This window comes from Eriocheir sinensis, unplaced genomic scaffold, assembly GCF_024679095.1.
Source record: "Eriocheir sinensis breed Jianghai 21 unplaced genomic scaffold, ASM2467909v1 Scaffold188, whole genome shotgun sequence".
Lineage (NCBI taxonomy): Eukaryota > Metazoa > Arthropoda > Malacostraca > Decapoda > Varunidae > Eriocheir > Eriocheir sinensis.
Window position 1 is genome coordinate 248243 of NW_026111272.1, and position 22549 is coordinate 270791.

General features: G+C 46.7%; 1 protein-coding gene across 1 annotated transcript in view; it reads left to right on the plus strand.

The window, feature by feature from the left end:
• Positions 1 to 22549, plus strand: part of LOC126990663 (glutamate--cysteine ligase-like) — a 149849-nt gene that overhangs the window by 44633 nt on the left and 82667 nt on the right. The window contains exon 4 of the mRNA XM_050849340.1: positions 5665 to 5882. Within this exon, the coding sequence (XP_050705297.1) occupies positions 5665 to 5882 (218 nt within the window). The remainder of the gene's footprint in view (positions 1 to 5664; positions 5883 to 22549) is intronic.

The window sequence follows — 22549 nt, forward strand, 5'->3', positions numbered from 1 at the left end:
GCATCACCCTTCAAAGCATCAAAACTATTCCAAGATCAAAACGCCAAAAAGCCTTTCTTTTCAAAGCATCCAAAAAGCTGGATCTTATCAAGTTATAAAAAAGCTGAAACTGCCTGGATGTTATCGAATCATAAAAAAAAAACATTAGATGGCTTCAAAGCATTAAAAATGGATAAAACCCAATCAATGCATCCAAAATTTCATATATTTGTAAAATGTCAAAAACATCTTCAGATCTTAATAAAACATCAAAACACATTATGTTCAGATCCAGCAGATGAACAACGAGGCGGCACAGTAAGAACACAAGATACATAACAATATTAGTCTTTATTTCAAGTGACTTACTTGAACAATAAATAACCTAAGAACCATAAAATTGAAAAAAAGGGTAATTCCTCCTTCTGAAGACAGGGGGTTGCGATTAATCAACAGCGTTCAAAACTATAAATGAAGCAGCAGTATTTCATATCTTACTGAATGAATATTTCGAATCACTCCTGTACCTGGCCCCGGCAGATAGGACATGGATACCTTATGGCTCCCATGACCCTGTTGCAGGCTACACAGACCCGTGCATGATTGCAAGGCCTGAATCAGATCGTTCTCTCTCGGGGTGCCAGACATACATCGCAGGGACAGTGATTCTGTTGCTGAGAAGGTTGATTTTCTTAGTCAACAGCAGCTTCATCAGCATTATCTGAATCATATCCATCCCGAGTGTGAGCCGTCTCGAGAAACAAAAGGTGCGTGTTCATCGTGTGGGCCACAGCTGAGATAAACTGCATGGGATTATACTGCCCGTTTCCTCGGGCTGAAGTGCTCCTGGTGCTACAAGATACAGACCCCGTTCTGATCTGTCAAGGGTATGACATAGGCTTTCATCGATATTGCCTCGTGACCCCGAACAGAGTATCACTTGTTAATACGAGAATTTGGTTCCCAAGCCAGTCTCGAGCTTACTGTGTCACACCGTTTCACTCGTTGATGTAGTAGCATTTGAATTAACGGTAGTTGTGATGGTGTACCATCGTCAAAGTCATAATACCCCATAGTATCATCATGGACTAGACTTTTGATGCTTTGGTAACTTCTGAATAGTTTTATGCTTTGATGACTTTTGACAGTGTGATGCTTTGATAACATCTGGGTTTATTAATGTATTGATGACTTCTCACTTTTGATGCATCGAAATGATATGAAACTGTTGACACACTGATGGGATAAGGGTAGAAAGCCGTTTTTCACAAAATTAAAACATCTGGAAAATTTGATGGATTGATATTTTTTTGCTGATTTGATGAAATGATACGACCAGTTTTTGACACTTTGATGCTCCCCCGCATCAGCTTAACCACATATCGGTGTGGTGTCGTATGCCATACCGTGTCGTGAGACATCCCATAACCTAAATACATACACAGGGTGGGTGAATTTCGACACGATACCCTGTCTTTTGTCGATTGCTTGTCGTGATCTGTCCCACTGTAAGGGAAGACTACTATTAATTCGCCAACGCTTTGCCCAGTAAGCGGCGCTTCGGAAGCAGGATCCGAGGGTTCGAACAGACGCGATGTGGATAACCAACGCAGAGGTGGGAGCCAGACTACACTGGGACTCAGCCGTACACCAATATCTTTACCCCGGATTCCCATCCAGCCCTCATCGCCATTCGAGGTTGCTGCTGCCTCGAGCCCTGCCAGTCAACTATCCCGTCATCTCTCTCTCCTCCATCCTGGACGTCACTACCCCACCACACTGCCGCGTCACCACCTAGCTTTTGGCGCCTGAGCCTCTCCATCTAGGACGTCCCTGCCGCTCCACCACCTAGCTTGTGGCTCCTCGGCGTCTCCATCAGGGACTCCTCTTCGACGCCTGGTAACTCAACGCCTGGATTGCTACCAATCTCCCGCATCGCCCTCTCCAGTGGGCGGTGTCGCTACATACCGACGGGCAAGACGTGTGTGTGTGTGTGTGTGTGTGTGTGTGTGTGTGTGTGTGTGTGTGTGTAATTCACCATGGTCTGATCACGAGTTGTGTTACCCGTTTTTAAAGTATTACTTTTAAGGTAATAGGTGTTAATTGTTAAGTTTAAGGCGCGAACTGTTATCTCACTCGTCACAGGGCCGGTGTTACCGTGGCCTGCTTCACAAGTTGATTGTAGTAGGTGAGATAACACAATAGCCTTTTAGTTGGCCGAGCGGTTGCCGTTATAAGTTCACTTTAGTTCACTTTAGTTCTCTCTGTGACAGGGAAATTAAAATCGTGAAATGTATTTTAACTATATTAACAGCTTTACACCAAAGTTTACACTTAACGTGAGCGAGCCGCACGCAACGAGAGCAAGCCACACCAAATACAAGATGGCGCCACTATAAACACTCGCCTGCGCCAGAACGGGCTGGGCCGACCATCAGGCCCCACCGCGAAGAAGACTTGGGCCGACCATCAGGCCCCACCGGGAACAAGCCTACCGGCGCAATAGGCCGCAACGTAAAAAACAGTGCAGAACGGCTGAGCACCGCTCCCCTGCCAGTCACCCGTCTTCTCTTTTCTTTTCTGCGTTGCTCGCCCTTTTTCTTGCATCTTGATTCGTCCCGGAAGGGTGTGGCTTCCGGTTGATGACTGGCGATGATTTGTCATCAATTGCTGATTTAGTATCAGCCAAGCATGTGTTCCCACGGCCATCAGCTCTAATGTGTTCCATAACATCCTGGCAAAGGCACTGAGCGTGTGCTTAGACACACACAGTCACACATTCACATGTACATTATAATATATACATTACAGTTGGACTCGCTTTCGCCAGCAGGTACCCTCCCGACGAGAGCAAGTGCTCATTATCGTCGATCTCTGGGAACTGCCAGGACCTCACACACCACACACCCTATCCCCCTTGCTCAAGGGGGCACAGTAACTATTCCTAGCCAACCGAAAGAATCCGCCCTGAGCAGGGCTCGAACCGCCGCCTGTTTGGCCGTTAAGCCTCGAAGCACAGCGCTCTACCGATTGAGCCGCCGGAGCGGTATTGAGCCACCGGAGCGGTGTGTGTTTGTGTGCGTGTGCATGTGCGCGCGCGTGTGTGTGTGTGTGTGTGTGTGTGTGTGTGTGTGTGTGTGTGTGTGTGTGTTAAGTGAGGAGGCGATTAAATGTTAAACGTTCCTTGTGGTTAAATATCTCGTCTGCCCCCGTGGAAGTTGAAGGATATCGGGCCTAAAGAGGGGATTGATCTGGCGCATCACCTCCATCTTAACAACGCCTGGTTGTAGCAAGCCACCGCTGAAACGGTCGCGTACTCTCCTCCGGTGAGACAAAGAAAATGGTGTGGCAGCACAGACTCATTAGTGTATTTTCATTGTCGCTATCCTTGTCTCCCTGTGTTGTGTCGCGTCTTCATTGTTAACTTTTCTTGTTTCTCGTTTATCTTTGACTGTCCGTCCATGTCCTCCTGTTGTCCACTCGTACATATTGTTCCACACACACACCAACACGTAAATGTTATTCACGCTTAACAACATTCATACACACGCATACACACACACAAACACCTTTTTTATGTGCTGTGTTTGTTTCAATGACCTTTGTATGTTTGTTCAAATAAATAACCCTGACGGATATTGACTTTGTCTATCCGCGAACCGATTAGCACTCAGAACACTCGCTACCACCAACATGATCACATTCCTTTAAAAGTGGCGACCTCGCCAGGATCCCTCCTTCCTTCCGGGTGCTTCGAAAAGAGATGAATCACCCAAGTCACCATTGATGGTCAGGATTGTTACCTACCTCCACTTGCTGTTTCCGGGCTCAAAGTATGTGTTTTGGTGATTGGTTGTTGTTGTGAGGCTCTTTCTTTGCCGATACCAGGTGCGTCGCACATGACTCTGGTTCAGGGTATCGTGTTTGTCAGGTGCAGAGCTTAACTGCTCTGACCTTGGACCCCTTCAGCCTCAGATGTTGTCGTATTAGCTTGGGTCGTGTTTCGAACATTTTTGTGGATATTTAACTCACCCATTTGGGCTGGTATTCTCCTTGTTTGTTTTCATGTGTATGATAATTGGGGTTGAACAGCTTGCCTGTTTTGGTTTCTTAGTGCATTCCTTTGTGGTGACTAGTGCCGGTTAATTAGTGTTCCGTTGAAGATGTCGTCCATTCAGGAACCAGTCAAAATAGGACAAGAGGTGGGCTACGAAGGGGACGACTACAGGATTTTCGTCTCAGAGGAGCAGGCACACCGACAGGACGAACGCGAAAGACAAGAGAAGAAGGATATGGAAGAAAGAGCCCGAGAAGAGAGGAAAACAGAGCGAGAAGAGAGGGAAAAAGAGCGAGAAGAGTCCGAAAAGGAAAGGGAGAATGTCCTTGCCGTTGAGCGATTTAAACTTCAAACAGCTGGCAGTAATAGTACCTTGGTGCCGACTCTGTCACTTATTGAAATAATAATCCAAGCCTGGTTTGAAACAATAGCCTTGTATATGAAATTTACACTAAACTTCTTTTATTAGAAGACCCACTCTACAGGAACTTAACGATTCAAGGCTGGAGGCAACATAAAGCTTAGTCTCAGACCTTACTATTATTTTCGATTGGGGCAAGAGGAACCTGGTGTCCTTTAACGCCTCAAAAATACAGTTTCTCCACCTATCCACTCGACACAATTTTCCAAACAACCATCCCCTATTCTTTGACAACACCCAGCTATCACCTTCTTCAACACTAAACATTCTCGGTCTATCCTTAACTCAAAATCTCAACTGGAAACTTCATATCTCATCTCTTACTAAATCAGCTTCCTTTAGGCTGGGCGTTCTGTACCGTCTCCGCCAGTTCTTCTACCCCGCAAAGCTGCTATCCATTTACAGGAGCCTTGTCCGCCCTCGTATGGAGTATGCATCTCATGTGTGTGTGGGGGGGGGGGGGGGGGTCCACTCACAGCTCTTCTTGACAGTCAAAGGCTCTTCGTCTCATCAGCTCTCCTCCTCATACTGATAGTCTTCTACCTCTCAAATTCCGCCGCCATGTTGCCTCTCTTTCTATCTTCTATCGATATTTCCATGCTGACTGTTCTTCTGAACTTGCTAACTGCATGCCTCCCCCCCTTTCTTTCTCTCTACTCATGCTCATCCCTATACTGCAAGAGTCAACCAGCATTTTCACTCTTTCATCCCTCACGCTGGTAAACTCTGGAACAATCTTCCTTCATCTGTATTTCCCCCTGTCTAAGACCTGAACTCTTTCAAGAGGAAGGTATCAGTACACCTCTCCTCCCGAAATTGACCTCTCTTTTTGAACACTCCTTTGACCTCTATTCAAGAGCAGTGAGTAGCGTTTTTTTTTTCTTCTTTTCTTTACGCCCTTGAACTGTCTCCTTAGCTGTAAAAAACAAACAAAAAACAAACAAACTTCTCAATAAGTCGGTGCATCATGTTTGACGGTGTCATGTTTTGCTGTACCCATACTTCTGCTCTTCAGGAATGCTATCTTGGCATTGCTTTTTTTCCATCGGTCTTCACAAGTTAATTGCCAAGAAGAAAAGTAAAAGTAATTTATTTCTTAGCACTGTTTCATAAGATGAAAAGCTGGCTCGATAGATACATAGTTCATGGCAAAATATCTTTATCGAATCACCAAATGCCGTAAATTCATTGGTATCATGTATTTCAGTTTACGTGGACCTCAAGACCCCTAGGCCCTTCGTGGAGGACCTGGCAAAGTACGGCGACGACGGAAGCTCTGTGGCGGCGGCCAAGGAGAATCACATTTACATGGACGCATTGGGCTTTGGGATGGGCTGCTCGTGCCTCCAGATGACCATCCAGGCGTGCAACATTGACGAAGCACGGGCCATCTACGATCACCTGACACCCATCTGCCCGATCATGGTGTGTGTGTGTGTGTGTGTGTGTGTGTGTGTGTGTTTACAGAAAAGGAGACAGTTTGAGGGCGTGAAAAAAAACAAAAACAATAATGAAAAAAAGCCCGCTACTTACCCCTGATGAGGTCTCATAAGATTTTTTTTTGCGGTATTGGTATCATGAGTCATAATCGTGACAAAAAAGTTTAAAGGGCTATATCTCTGGAACTAAAATGCCTAGAGGAGTCTAGTTTCTTGCATCCTACACTTCAGACATTATTTTATAAGGTATTGGGAGATAACGAAACAATTCTGAAAAAAACTATCTATTTGAATACTTTGAAAAAAAATAAGTCGCCTCTGGGAGTAGGTTTTTTTTTTTTTTTTTACATCTTCGCCTCTGGCGCCGGTAGGCTTCTTTTTCTGGAGGGGCCTGATGGTATGCCCCAGCCCGTTGTGGCGCAGACAAGTGTTTTATAGTGGCGCCATCTTGGACTGGCTCATGCTGCCCTCTCGGAGCTCATATTTAATCCTAGAATCTAAAGTCCGGGTTGATAGGTGGTCTTCCGGACAGCATGTGGGTAGTTTTAAGCCACTCGGCGGCGGCTAAAAAATCCCAGCTTGGTGGCACCGGGCGGGGATTGAACTCGCGTCGTCCCGAACGCGGCGCCGTCACGCTGTCGACTCAGCCACCGCTTCCCCAGTTACAAAAGTAAAGGCTACTATCCTTGCAGGTGCGCAGGTAGGACACTCTGCTTGGCAGGAACATAAAGCAGAATGGTAGGCCTCTTCTATATGTTGAGGAGAGGCCCATATCCTCATTCAACTACAAGCTGTGTGGAAGTGAAAAATGAGTTCTTTTTTTCTCAAAGAATAGTAACCGTGTTATGTAACCTCTAAAGGGTACCAAAATTGCAATTGATTATCATGAATTTTGACATGTAATTTGATTCATCCTACAACACACAAACACCACAAAGGAAGGAATCTGACTTAGTTTAATGACATTCCATGGCGATAAACTGTACCATACCTTTAGGGGCAAGTCGAAGGTTTTCAATATATATTGCAACCAGACTTTACTATATGACAGCAAAAAACATTAAAAAAAGAAAGAATATACCGTCCTCTAATGGTAAATAAAAATATATTCGTTCTTGCCTTATGGGGCACAGCCCTGGCAGAAAATCACCTGGTGTCGAAGACACGTATACATCTTGCAGGTGGCACACACCACCTTGATCCTCACATTTTTCTGCCGAGGACACATGTAGCACCTCTTTATCTGCATGGGAGGTCCCTTCTGTGCTCCCTCAGTAACTCCTCCAAGTCACTGTCAAGAACCCTTTTCCTTGACATCTCTCCTACCGAAAAAAAGAAAATGAAAATCAGATAAAATATAGCCTAAGTTAACAACACTTCACAGAGCTACTTCATCACTCACGCACACCATCCCCCTAAACTGTCACAAAGACTGGTAAACTTCACTATGTTTCTAGGCCTACAGAGATAAAAGTGTCATGGTATGTCGAAAGGAATGTTTTGAACATCTGTGGTATCATGGTATCTTATTCTGCAAGACGGTTGCTGGTTGGAGGTGAAGGAGTGGAGCTAGAGGACGACGCATCTGCACAATACAAGAGCTGCTCGCAGCCTGAGTGGGGAGAGGGAAATGAAGGCGCCAGACACTGTCTCTTTTTTTTTTTTTTTTTTTTTTTTTACAACAAAGGAGGCAGCTCAAGGGCACACAAAAAGAAAACAATAATAAAAAAAGCCCTCTAGTCGCTGTTCTAAAAAGAAACAAAAGAGGTGGCCGAAAGCAAGGTCAAATACGAAAGGAGAGATGTCCTGATACCCTCCTCTTGAAAGAGTTCAAGTCGTAGGCAGGAGGAAATACAGATGAAGGAAGATTGTTCCAGAGTTTACCAGCGTGAGGGATGAAAGAGTGAAGATGCTGGTTTAACTCTTGCATAAGGGGTTTGGACAGTATAGGGATGAGCATGAGTAGCAAGTCGAGTGCAGCGGGGCCGGGAGGGGGGAGGTATGCAGTTAGCAAGTTCAGAAGAGCAGTCAGCGTGGAAATATCGATAGAAGATAAAAGAGAGGCAACATTGCGGCGGAATTTAAGAGGTAGAAGACTATCAGTATGAGGAGGAGAGCTGATGAGACGAAGAGCCTTAGCCTCCACTCTGTCCAGAAGAGCTGTGTGAGTGGAGCCCCCACACACATGAGATGCATACTCCATACGAGGGCGGATAAGGCCCCTGTATATGGACAACAACTGTGCGGGGGAGAAGAACTGGCGGAGACGGTACAGAACGCCCAGCCTCGAGGAGGCTGATTTAGTAAGAGATGAGATATGAAGTTTCCAGTTGAGGTTTTGAGTTAAGGATAGACCGAGGATGTTTAGTGTTGAGGAAGGTGAGAGCTGGGTATTGTCAAAGAATAGGGGATAGTTGTTTGGAAGATTGTGTCGAGTGGATAGGTGGAGAAACTGTGTTTTTGAGGGGTTGAAGGACACCAGGTTCCTCTTGCCCCAATCGGAAATAATAGTAAGGTCTGAGACTAAGCGTTCTGCAACCTCCAGCCTTGAGTCGTTAAGCTCCTGTAGGGTGGGTCTTCTATTAAAAGAAGTTGAGTAATGCAGAGTGGAATCATCGGCGTAGGAATGGATAGGACAGTTCGTTTTGGAAAGAAGATCATCAATGAACAACAGAAAAAGAGTGGGAGATAGGACAGAACCCTGTGGGACAGCACTGTTAATAGATTTAGGGGAAGAACAGTGACCGTCCACCACAACATAAATAGAACGGTGAGAAAGGAAACTGGAGATAAAGGTACAGAGAGAAGGATAGAAACCGTAGGAGGGTAGTTTGGAAAGCAAAGATTTGTGCCAGACCCTATCAAAAGCTTTTGATATGTCCAGTGCAATAGCAAAGGTTTCACCGAAACGGCTAAGAGAGGATGACCAAGAGTCAGTTAAGAAGGCTAGGAGATCATCAGTAGAACGCCCCTTGCGGAACCCATACTGGCGATCAGATAGAAGGTCAGAAGTGGAAAGGTGCTTTTGAATCTTCCGGTTAAGGATTGATTCAAAAGCTTTAGATAGACAAGAAAGTAAAGCTATAGGACGGTAGTTTGAGGGATTGGAGCGGTCACCCTTCTTAGGCACAGGCTGTATGAATATATGCAAGAAGGAAAGGTAGATGTTAACAGGCAGAGGCGAAAGAGTTTGACCAGGCAGGGTGACAGCACGGAGGCACAGTTTTAACGACAATAGGAGGCACTCCATCAGGTCCATAAGCCTTCTGAGGATTGAGGCCAGAGAGGGCATAGAAAACATCATTTTGAAGAATCTTTATAACAGGCATAAAGGAGTCAGAGGGGGGATGAGTAGGAGGAATATGCCCAGAATCGTCCAGAGTGGAGTTTTTAGAAAAAGTTTGAGAGAAGAGTTCAGCCTTAGGGATAGATGAGACGGCAGTGTTGCCGTCAGGACTGAGGGGAAAGATGAAGAAGTGAAGTTGGAGGAGATGTTTTTGGCTAGATGCCAGAAGTCACGGGAAGAGTTAGAGAAAGCAAGGTTTTGGCATTTTCTATTAATGAAAGAATTTTTGGTTAGTCGGAGAATAGATTTGGCACGATTTCGGGCAGAAATGTAAAGTTCATAATTAGCATTAGTTTGAAGGCTCTGGTACCTTTTGTGAGCTGCCTCTCTATCATTGACAGCACGAGAACAACCGTGATTAAACCAAGGCTTTTTAGCATGAGGAGTAGAGAAAGAACGAGGAATGTATGCCTCCATTCCAGAGATAATCACCTCCGTGATGCGCTGAGCACACACAGAGGGGTCTCTATCCTGGAAGCAATAATCATTCCACGAGAAATCGGAAAAGTACATCCTCAGGTCGTCCCACCGAGCTGAAGCAAAATGCCAGAAGAATCGCCTCTTCGGTGGGTCCAGAGGGTGTACAGGAGCGATAGGACAGGATGCAGAAATAAGATTGTGATCGGAGCCCAACGGAGAGAACAGTTTGACAGAATAAGCAGAAGGGTTTGAGGTAAGGAAGAGGTCTAGAATGTTGGGCCGGTCTCCAAGACGGTCGGGAATACGTGTGGGGTGCTGCACCAACTGCTCTAGGTTGTTGAGGATAGCAAAGTTGTAGACTTGTTCACCAGGATGGTCAGTGAAAGAGGATGAAAGCCAAAGCTGGTGGTGAACATTGAAATCTCCTAGGATGGAGATTTCAGAGAAGGGAGAGTGGGTCAAGATGTGCTCCAATTTAGAATTCAAATAGTCAAAGAATTTTACATAGTTGGTAGAGTTAGGTGAGAGATAAACAGCACAGATGTATTTAGTAATAGAATGACAATGAAGTCTTAGCCAGATGGTAGAAAATTCAGAAGAGTCAAGGTTGTGGGCACGAGAACAAGTGATGTCGTTGCGCACGTAGGCGCAACATCCAGCTTTGGATTGAAATTTAGGATAGATACAGTAGGAGGGAACAGAGTAGAGATTGCTGTCAGAAACCTGTGTTTCGGTAAGGAAGAGAAGGTGAGGTTTAGAGGAGGAGAGCTGATGTTCCACAGAATGAAAATTAGAGCGAAGACCGCGAATGTTGCAGAAATTGAGAAGAAAGAGGTTCGAGGAGTTATCAAGACACCTCTCGGGTCGGCAGCCAGAAGGGGAATCCTCCCTGGGGGAATTTGTGGTCCCACCCCCCAGGCGGGGACTCCGAGGCTTGTTGTAGGTGCGCCATTTTGAAATTTGAATTTTGGGAAAAGGTGTATATGTTGTGTGAATGTAGTGTGGTGTGGATAAAGAGAGGATCTGTCTTTAGAGAGCATGCTGGTGTTGGTGAGACAATAGGGAAACGGTTAGTGAGGACATGGGAAGGGTCTTTGGAGGGCTTCAGCTCCCTTCTCACCTTCCATATATACCTCACCGGGAGTGGCTTGCGCCCGTTCGGTAGGTGTCTTCCTACCTACGGTAGGAACTCCTGTAAAAACGTGTTTTGCGCAGGTGCCGCGTCAAAATAGTGTACCATGAGACCTGTGCAGGGTTACTGCTCCTGAATAGAGTACAGAAGAGTGGCCAAAAAGAGAGGTATATTTCGTGAGGAGAGCTGTCCTGATACCCTCCTCTTGAAAGAGTTGAAGTCGTTGGCCAGCGTGAGGGATGAAAGAGTGAAGATGCTGGTTAACTCTTGCATATGGGGTTTGGACAGTATAGGTATGAGCTTGATTAGAAAGTCGTGTGAGGCGAGGCCGCGGGAGGGGGGGAGGCATGCAGTTTGGAAGTTCAGAAGAGCAGTCAACGTGAAAATATCGAAAGAAGATAGAAAAGAGGCAACATCGCGACGGAGTTTGAGAGGTAGAAGACTATCAGTAAGAGGAGGAGAGCTGATGAGACGAAGAGCCTTGAGCCCCGTTCACACTGTGCCGGCTCTGGGCCACGACAACCCAGCGAGTTTTCCATTTGACAAGTTGGTTCCCACGCTCCAAGAAGAGGGGGGGGGGGGGATTATTGGGGTCTTGGTGTCTTGCCGACCGTCTGGAACATTCGGCCAACTAGTTGCCAGCATGTCGTGCTAACCCTCACGACTCCAGACTCCCGTCACGACGTCGACGCAGCATTCGGCAACAGTCTCAAGACCTCTTTCAAGACATGCCCGACATTTCCACATCAACACCCAAGACCTCGTGTACCCTAGAGTCGTGGGTAGTCTTGGCCTAGAGTCGGCAAGGTGTGAACGGGGCTTCAGACTCCACTCTGTCCAATAGAGCTGTGTGAGTGGAGCCCCCCCACACGTGAGATGCATACTCCATACGAGGGTGGACAAGGCCCCTGTATATGGCTGTGAGGATGTCATAATTTGATATCCGCAACCGCATCCGCATCCACATTCTTGCAGAAACTGATATCCGCATCCGCATCCGCAAAATATGTAAATATGACATCCGCATTCATATCCGCATCCGCGGATCTCTAAAATCTGACATCCGATACATGACTAATCAAGACACCTCTCCACTCGATATTGACTTCTCTTTTGTCCACTCTTTACTTATATTTTTTTTAGGAGCAGCTTTTAGCGGGCCATTTATTTACACATTTGTATACCTTTGAGCTGCTTCCTTTCCTAGCTGTAGAAAAAAAATCGTGTTCGTCAGAGTTTGAACCCAGCATAAGCGAAGAGTTTTAGCTTTGGAGAAGATGTATCATCTAGGTTCTAGGCTGTCATGGGGACTGAGGAGTGGTGGGAAAGTTGAAGAAGTGAAAATGTAAGAGAGCCTGAGAAGGGCATTGTTTGGGGTGTGACGGGTGGATATTCTACTGATGAGGAGAATAAACAGAGATCATGTTATAGTTGTAGAAACGAGTGGATAGTATAAAAATCAGTCCAGAGCCGGTGGCTCTGCTCTATTAGGCTTCGCCCAGGCCAGCGGAGGTTCGGGTCCCGCTCAGTCCAGAATTTTTCCGCTTACAAGAAGTGGTTACTGTGCCTCCTTGAGCATTTTCTTTTTAACAGCAAGGGAGACAGTTCAAGGGCAATAAAATAAAGCCGGCTAGGCGCTGCTCCAGTAAAACAAGACAGAGTTGGAGGCCATCAGAGTGGTCAGTTTCGGGAGGAGAAGTATTTTGACATTCCTCTTTTGAAAAAGGTCAAGTCACTGGCAGGAGGAAATGCAGAGAAGGGAAGGCTGTTCCGGTCTACCACACAGGAGTGTGTGGTGTGTGAAGGTTCAATCAGTACCTAGTGATTAACTATAGTGACATTAGTCTAATCGGGAGGGTACTTGTTGGGGATGACGAGTTCTGTTCGTGATTAGGCCTTGGTGATTTAAACCCACCCCCCCACACCCACATCCACACACACACACACACACACACACACACACACACACACACAGTAGGTAGGAAGACACCTACCGAGCGGACGTAAACTACTCCCGGTGAGGATATATGGGAAGTGAGGAGGGTGCTGAAGCCCTTCAGAGACCCGTCCCATGTCCTCACTAACCGTTTCCCTTTTGTCTCATCAACTCTCTAAAGACAGACTCCACCCTGGACGATTCTGGGCATATTCCTCCTACTCATCCCCCCTCTGACTCCAATATGCCTGTTATTAAGATTCTTCATAATGATGTTTTCTACGTCCTCTCTGGCCTCAACTCTCAGAAGGTTTATAGTCCTGATGGAGTGCCTTCTATTGTCCTTAAAAAACTGTGCTTCCATGCTGACACCCTGTCTGGTCAAAATCTTTCGTCTCTGCCTATAAACATCTACCTTTCCTTCCTGGTGGAAGTACGCCATCGTACAGCCTGTGCCTTAGAAGGGTGACCGTTCCAATCCCTCGAACTACCGCCCTATAGATTTACTTCCCTGTCTATCTAAAACTTTTGGAACAATCCTTAACCGGACGATTCAAAAGCACCTTTCCATTTCTAACCTTCTATCTGATCGCCAGTATGGGTTCCGCAAGGGGCGTTCTACTGGCGATCTTCTTGCTCTCTTAACTGACTCTTGGTCATCCACTCTTAGCCGTTTCGGTGAAACATTATTCAACTTCTTTCAATAGAAGACCATCCCAACAGAAAACACTTGACTCCAGACTGGAGGCTGCAGAACGCATAACCTCAGACCTTGCCATAATTTCCGATTGGGGTAGAACGAACCTTGTGTCCTTCAATGCCTCAAAAACTCATTTTCTCCACCTATCAAGCGACACAATCTTCCAAACACCTATCCTCTATTCTTTGGCAACACTCAGCTGTCACCTTCTTCAACACTAAATATCCTCGGTCTATCCTTAACTCAAAATCTTAACTGGAAGCTTCACATTTCCTCTCTCACTAAATCATCTTCCTCGAGGTTGGGTGTTCTGTATCGTCTCCGCCAGTTCTTCTCCCCCGCACAGTTGCTATCCATATACAGGTGCCTTGTCCTCCCTCGTATGGAGTATGCATCTCACGTGTGTGTGTGTGGGGGGGGGGGGGCCTCCACTCACACAGCTTTATTGGACAGAGTGGAGTCTAAGGCTCTTCGTCTCATCAGCTCTCCTCCTCTTACTAATAGTCTTCTACCTCTTAAATTCCGTCGCGATGTTGCCTTTCTTTCTATCTTCTATCGATATTTTCACGCTGACTGCTCTTCTGTACTTGCTAACTGCAGGCCCCCCCCCCCCACGGCCTCGCCTGACACGACTTTCCAATCAAGCTCATCCCTATACTGTCCAAACCCCTTATGCAAGAGTTAACCAGTATCTTCACTTTTTCATCCCTCACACTGATAAACTCTGGAACAATCTTCCTTCATCTGTATTTCCTCCTGCCTACGACTTGAACTCTTTCAAGAGGAGGGTATCAGGACACCTCTCCTCCCGAAATTGACCTCTCTTTTTGGCCACTCCTCTGTACTCTGTTCAGGAGCAGTAAGTAGCGGGCTTTTTTTTTCATTATTGTTTTTTTTCACGCCCTTGAACTGTCTCCTTTTCCGTATATATATATATATATATATATATATATATATATATATATATATATATATATATATATATATATATATATATATATATATATATATGCCCAACATACTAGACCTTTTCCTTACCTCTATCCCTTCTGCTTACTCTGTCAAACTGTTTTCTCCGGTGGGCTCCTCCGATCACAACCTTATTTCTGTCTCCTGTCCTATCGCTCCTGTATATCCTCTGGACCCACCGAAGAGGCAATGCTTCTGGCATTTTGTTTCGGCTCGGTGGGACGACCTGAGGATGTACTTTTCCGATTTCTTTATGGAGAGAGACCCCTCCGTGTGTGCCCAGCGCTTCACAGGTGATTGTCTCTGGAATGGAGGCATACATTCCACGTACTTTTCTACTCCCCATGCTAAAAAGCCTTGGTTTATTCACGCTTGTTCTCGTGCTATCAAAGATAGTGAGGCAGCTCACAAAAGGTACCAGAGCCTTCGAACTCCCGTTAACCATGACCTTTACATTTCCGCCCGGAATCGTGGCAAATCTATTCTTCGACTTTCCAAAGACTACTTTATCCATAGCAAATGTCAACACCTAGCTGTCTCTAATTCTTCCAGAGACTTGTGGCACTTAGCCAAAAATATCTCCACAAATTTCACTTCTTCCTCTTTCCCGCCTCTTCTTAACCCAGACTCTCTCTTCATTCAAACTTTCTCTAACAACTCCACTCTAGACAATTCTGGGCATATTCTTCCTACTCATCCCCCCTCTGATTCCTTCATGCCTGTTATTAAGATTCTTAAGAATGATGTTTTCTATGCCCTCTCTGGCCTCAACTCTCAGAAGGCTTATGGACCTGATGGAGTGCCTCCTATTGTCCTTAAAAACTGTGCTTCCTTGTTGACACCCTGCTTGGTCAAACTCTTTTGCCTCTGCCTATCACCATCTACCCTTCCTTCCTGCTGGAAGTACGCCTTCGTACAGCCTGTGCTTAAGAAGGGTGACCGTTCCAATCCCTCAAGGCTCAAACTACCGTCCTATAGCTTTACTTTCCTGTCTATCTAAAGCTTTTGAATCAATCCTTAACCGGAAGATTCAAAAGCACCTTTCCAATTATAACCTTCTATCTGATTGCCAGTATGGGTTCCGTAAGGGGCGTTCTACTGGCGATCTTCTTACTCTCTTAACTGATTCTTGGTCATCCTCTCTTAACAGTTTCGGTGAAACTTTCTCAGTTGCGCTAGACATATCTAAAGCCTTCGATAGAGTCTGGCACAAGTCTTTGCTTTCTAAACTGCACTCTTTCGGATTCTATCCCTCGCTCTGTTCCTTTATCTCCAGTTTCCTGTCCAGCCGTTCTATCTCTGCCGTGGTAGACGGTCACAGTTTTTCCCCTAAACCAATCAACAGTGGTGTTCCACAGGGCTCTGTTCTATCACCCACTATTTTCCTGTTATTCATCAATGATCTTCTTTCCATAACAAACTGTCCTATCCACTCATACGCTGACGACTCCACTCTGCTTTATTCAACTTCTTTCAACAGAAGACCTTCTCAACAGGAATTACAAGACTCCAGACTGGAGGCTGCAGAACGCTTAACTTCAGACCTTGCTATCATTTCCGATTGGGATAAGAGGAACCTTGTGTCCTTTAATGCCACAAAACCCCAATTTCTCCACCTATCAACTAGACACAATCTTCCAAACACATATCCCCTATTCTTCGATAACATGCAGCTGTCACCTTCTTCAGCACTAAATATCCTCGGTCTATCCTTAGCACACAAATCTCAACTGTAAACTACACATATCCTCCCTCACCAAATCATCTTCCTCGAAGTTGGGCGTTCTGTATCGTCTCCGCCAATTCTTACCCGCACATATATTTTACAGTTATAGGGGCATTGTCCTCCCTCGTATGGAGTATGCATCTCACGTGTTAGGAGGCTCCACTCACACAGATCTCCTGGACAGAGTGGAGTCTAAGGCTCTTCGTCTCATCAGCTCTCCACTTCTTACTGATAGTCTTCTACATCTTAAATTCCTCAGTCATGTTGCCTCTCTTCCTATCTTCTATCGATATTTTCACGCTGACTGCTCTTCTGACTAACTGCATGCCTCCCCCCACCTTACCACTCCCTCGGCCCCGCTGCATTCGACTGTCCACTCTAGCTCATCCCTATACTGTCCAAACCCCTTATGCAAGAGTTAACCAGCATCTTCACTCTTTCATTCTTTACAATGGTAAACTCTGGAACAGCCTTCCTTCGTCTGCATTTCCTCCTGGCTATAACTTGACCTCTTTCAAGAAGAGCGTATCAAGACACCTCTCCACCCGAAATTGACCTCTCTTTTGGACACTATACTATCTTCAGATATCGGGCTTTTTTTTTTTTCTTCACATTTTGTTGCCCTTGAGCCGACTATTTTGTTGCAAAAAAAAAAAATGGCAACTCCGCCTTATCCTATGGTTTCCTGATTTTAATTAATGGAACAATATCTATTAGTATATCTATTATTATATATCTACCTTGTGACAATGTTATGATATTTTTTTTTAAAGTTTATTAAAGAAATATTCTACTATTCTCTATTTTCGTGCGAAATGAATTGTACTAGAAATATACTAATAGATATTGCTTTATTAAACGAAAACAGGAAACCATAGGATTAGGCGGAGTTACCATATAGGAACCAGGGCAATGTTTTTTTCTTTTTGTATATAAGCCCTAGGCACAGAACTTCTTACTCTCGTTCACCCCTATGCTATTCAGATCCCTAATGCAAGATTTTACGAGCATATTTATGCTTTCTTCCCTTTTGTTTGTAAAATTTCATTTCCCTGTATTTCTTCCTGTCTACAACTTAAATTATATCCAGAAGGGACTTTTAAGAAACCTAACCATAAAAAAATAACCTTTTTTCTGGCCACTAATTATTTCTTTACTTTAGAGAAGCGTTTAGCGCGCTATTTTGTTTGTTTGTTTGTTTGTTTTTGACCTTCAGCTGCTTCCTTTCCTGAAAATTATAAAAATCCAGTCACCACCTCCACAACGACAAATTTATCTTCACTTCCCCACGACAGTACTCAACTCATCACCCTCAACTAGTCCTCGCCATTGCCTCCCCAACTCCCCACAACTGCATTCTTCTCCCTACCCTCAGCTGGCCCTCACCGTTGTCTTCCGACTTCACCACGACTGTACTTTTCTAAGACCTTGACTATTCTCCTTACCCTATGCTAGCTCTCACCGTTGCCTCCCTACTTCCCTACGACAGTATTCTTCCCCTGCCCCTTTCCGCTGCATCCCCACCTCCCTATAACATGACTCTTATGACCACCCTCAGCTGACACTCACTGCTGCCGCCCCACCTCCCCACGATAGTAGGGTATTCACTCATCAGTTGACCCTCACTGCTGCCTCCCCATATCCCCACAACAGTACTCTTCTCCCAACCCTCCCCATGACTGCACTCTTCTCCACCCTTACCGATGTTTCCCCATCTCTCACGACAGCACTCTTTTCCCAACCCTCAGCTGGCCAACACCTCTTCCTCTCCACCTCCAGACGGCAGTACTCTTCTCCCCACCCTCAGCTGGCCCTCACCAATGCCTCCCTACCTCGCAATGACTCTACTCTCTTCCCAACCCTCAGCCGTCCCTCACCGCTGCCTCCCCACCTCCCCACGACAGTACTTTTCTCCCCACCCTCAGTTGTCCCTCACCGCTGCCTCCCCACCTCCCCACGACAGTACTCTTCTTCCCACCCTCACCTGGTCCTCACCGCTGCCTCCCCACCTCCCCACGACAGTACTCTTCTCCCCACCTTCAGCTGGTCCTTACCGCTTCCTCCCTACCTCCCCACGACATTACTCTTCTCCCCACCCTCAGCTGGTCCTCACCGCTGCCTCCCCACGACAGTACTCTTCTCCCCACCCTCAGCTGGGCCTGACCGCTGCCTCCCCACCTCCCCACGACAAGACTCGTCTCCCCACCCTCAGCTGGGCCGCACCGCTGCCTCCCACCTCCCACGACAATACTCGTCGCCACACCCTCAGCTGGTCCTCACCGCTGCCTCCCTACCTCCCCACGACATTACTCTTCTCCCCATCCTCAGCTGGTCCTCACCGCTGCCTCCCCACGACAGTACTCTTCTCCCCACCCTCAGCTGGTCCTTACCGCTGCCTCCCCACCTCCCCACGACACTACTCTTCTCCCCACCCTCACCTGGGCCTAACCGCTGCCTACCCACCGCCCCACGACATTACTCTTCTGCCCACCCTCACCTGGCCCTCACCGCTGCTTCCCCACCTTCCCACGACAACACTCTTCTCCCCACCCTCACCTGGCCCTCACCGCTGCCTCCCTACCTCCCCACGACAATAATCTTCTCCCACCCTCAGCTGGTCCTCACTGCTGCCTCCTCACCTCCCCCACGACAATACTCATCTCGCCACCCTCACCTGGCCCTGACCGCTGCCTCCCCACCTCCTCACGACAATACTCTTCTCCCTACCCTCAGCTGGTCCTTACCGCTGCCTCCCCACCTCCCCACGACAATACTTTTCGCCCCACCCTCAACTGTCCCTCACCGCTGCCTCCCCACATCCCCACGACAATACTCATCTCCCCACCTCAGCTGGTCCTCACTGCTGCCTCCCCACCTCCCACGACAATACTCTTCTCCCCACCTCAGCTATCCTCACCGCTGCCTCCCACCTCCCTCGACAGTAGTCTTCTCCCCACCCTCACCTGGCCCTCACTGCTGCCTCCCCACCTCCCCACGACAGTATTCTTCCCCCCCTAAGCTAGTCCTCCCCCCTGCCTCCCCACCTCCCACGACAATACTCTTCTCCCCACCTCAGCTGTCCCTCACCGCTGCCTCCCACCTCCCCACGACAATACTCTTCTCCCACCCTCAGCTGTCCTCACTGCTGCCTCCCCACCTCCCACGACAATACTCTTCTCCCCACCTCAGCTGGTCCTCACCGCTGCCTCCCCACCTCCCACGACAATACTCTTCTCCCCACCCTCAGCTGTCCCTCACCGCTGCCTCCCACAGGCTCCCCACGACACTTCTTCCCCACCCTCACCTGGCTCCCTCATCGCTCCCTCCCACCTTCACACAATACTCTTCTCCCCACCCACAGCTGTCCCTCACCGCTGCTGTAACGGGCTTGTCGGGGCGTGTAAGGGCGTTGATTAAGACTTCAGCTTCCTTAAGGCGAATTATATTCGTAGCCTATATGTACAAAAGCGTCGGGCAGAGCGACTGTCGTTGTGTGTCAGTCGGACTCTCGTGAAGGAGTGACGAGTTACAGGTTGGAAAATAAATGTTACAATTGGTCACGTAGGTCAAGGGTGACCTCTGCGCACCATCGGTGCAAGTATACAAAACTGAGACGGTAAACACTGACGGACTACATTCCTATAAGGTGGCGTGATCTATCTGTCATGGGTTTTTTCCATTGACAATTGTATGCCTAATTCGTGGTGATATTAAATAATAATAATAATACATTGATATCCTAATATAACACTGCTCGGTCACCTACCAGTGATCGCGACCTCGCGATATACAAAAATCTAAATAGCAGTCTAGTTACCATGAACATACATAGTGGGAGTTTGTCAAGCAGACTGCCTATGATAAAATTACATTAAAACACTGGCTATGTAAGAACATATGTGGAGTTATAATATAAATAGTGAGAGGTAAACCACAACGTATGTGACATGAAACATAAGAAATCTCTCAAAAGATAAATATAAGGACACATGTATAAGAAGCTATCAACTGGCATAGTTACAGACAATGAAACGTTGATCTAGCTCCTAAAAAAATACAGTAGTGAAACATACAGTAGTGAAACAGTACAATGTTAAGTATAGGAGCAGCCAGGTTTCTGTCCCCTGACTTGTCTGAGAAAAGGAAAAACTACCTTGCCAGTGGCCTCCCTGCATTCAGTCGCCGTGTCTGCACAGCCAAATAATCGTGCAGGACAGAGTTCCTCCTAATAAGGTAGCACATGACGACGAGACTGACGAACATCAGCAACATTGGTACAAAAAATCCAGGGTACAGGTAGGGGAGATGCAAATAATCAGGCAGCGTTTCCTCCAGGGTTTCCGCAAACTCTGTTTTGTTTGCGAAAGACAATGCATTAAGGGAATTAGTCACATACGAGATGCTGGAGAAGTAAATGTCATCGAGAGACCGTAGAGGAAACACTCGATGGGAAATACTGGCCGTGAAAACCAGACGGATCCGGGACGTGTACGTTGTTATGTTAGTGGAGCGGATATAGCATGCTATCGCTATGGCATAGTGACCAGTAACCCGTTGATAAGTGGTACCCTCCGGGCAGATGACCGATACCTAGAATGACTGAGGGAAATTAAAATAATGCAGACCCTGAAAGTTCTTATGGAAAACAGGCGTTGGTGGTAGCTGCTTGTAAGGGCACAGGGAAAGAGCGTCAGACGCGTTCACGCGGGTGAGGGCGATATCGCATACCCCTCTCCGAACTGGTAGGAAGGCAAAGAGAGACGCAGAGCAATAGAATCGCCCGAAGACCGTCTCCTTGCAATACTGCAAGAGTGAATAGCTACCCGTTGAATACAGAGCGAAATCCTTCGCGATTAGAACAAGAGACGGGGACGCGTCCAGGGCTAACACACTGTCCTTAGCTGAAAAAGGGAACGGGACAATTTCGTGTGCCTCAAACACGTCCGCCGTCTGAAATGGAACATGAATGATTATGGCATCGGGGGTGAGGCTGGACTCAATCAAGGGGTAAAAATATTGATTCATGTCTGGGGTGAATAAAGGTGTTAGGCTATAATTTTGATACCCGATTTGGACAGTCGTTCTCAAATCGTGTAGAGGGAACAAGGCAGGTGTGACTCTACCGTGCGCTGCATCAACTATGTTGCTAATAACCTGCTGATTTGCCATTGCGACGGAGTTAATGACGTTTTCCAATACATGCAAGGCCTGATCTAGGAGGAGAAACTGATTCACCTGGTCGATCTGTTTGACAACTATGTTGATAAGCTCTACCATCTTATTTGTCTGCTCTAGCAGTTTCTGAATGTTAGTACGCAACCGCGCAAGTGTTCTACAATTGGCGTTGATCACCCTGCTATTTCAGGCAGCAAAGGAAAGTACATGAGCGTAGTGGTCCCGCAAATCGCGAACGTCCTCGTCGGTAGCCGTACCGAAGAGGAACTTTGAGGCAGACCCAACGATGTTGAGCAACCCCTCTTACCTGAGAGTGAACTGAGTGAAAACTATAATCCGTGTCTACCTCATCAACTTTTCCCCGTAAGAACAGAATCCTATCCTCCAGTAGTTGAAAAAGAGTCAGAGAGTTGGTACTAGAAGGTGCCTTTGATTCCCTAGTCTTGGTAGCCCGTATGGCGTCTGCCAAGCCGAGTAGTTTTTTCTGAGACTATCCTGATTGCGTCAGTTGTGTTGGTCAAGGAAGTATATGGATATTTTACGAGGACCACATCTTCTATGAGGAAGACCTCTCCTATGTGTGCCGTGAGGGCACCAGGCTTCAGGTGGATGGGCGTTGTTGCAAGCAGGGAGCCGAGGGACAACAAGATGATCAGAAAATGCAACATCATGATTTGAAAGTGGTGGGAATGAAGTATTTAAACCCGTGGTCTCAAGTTATAGCTATGGGTGTTGGGATTATCTTGTTGAACATTTGACTCTGAGGGGGAATTACCAATATCAAGGTCCAAAGGTGAGGGAATTACTTTCAGACGATCACTGTGAACTTCTAGACTGACTCCACTATTCGACTCGAGAACCTCGAGCCGATTTCCCCTGACATTCCGAACAACTCGGTAAGGACCCACAAATTTAACCCCCAGTTTCGAACTCCTTTCCGCTTGCTTAATCATGACTGTGTCACCCTCTTTTAATTTCACCGGGACGGCCTGTTTGTGTTGTTTTGACATCATTTCAACCTTCGTAGCTTTTAACGTACACCTAACTTATGAGTGTATCTTGGAAAACATATGCATCTGCTGTTGTGCGTACCTATCAATGTTGTAGAAAGGTTGTTGTGGGATTGTTAGGAAGTCGTACGGAAGACGTTTCTCCACCCCATATAAGATGTAGTAGGGAGACTTCCCCGTAGAGTCGTTTATCGACGTATTTATGGAAGCGGCTATATGCGATAGCCAATCCTCCCAGT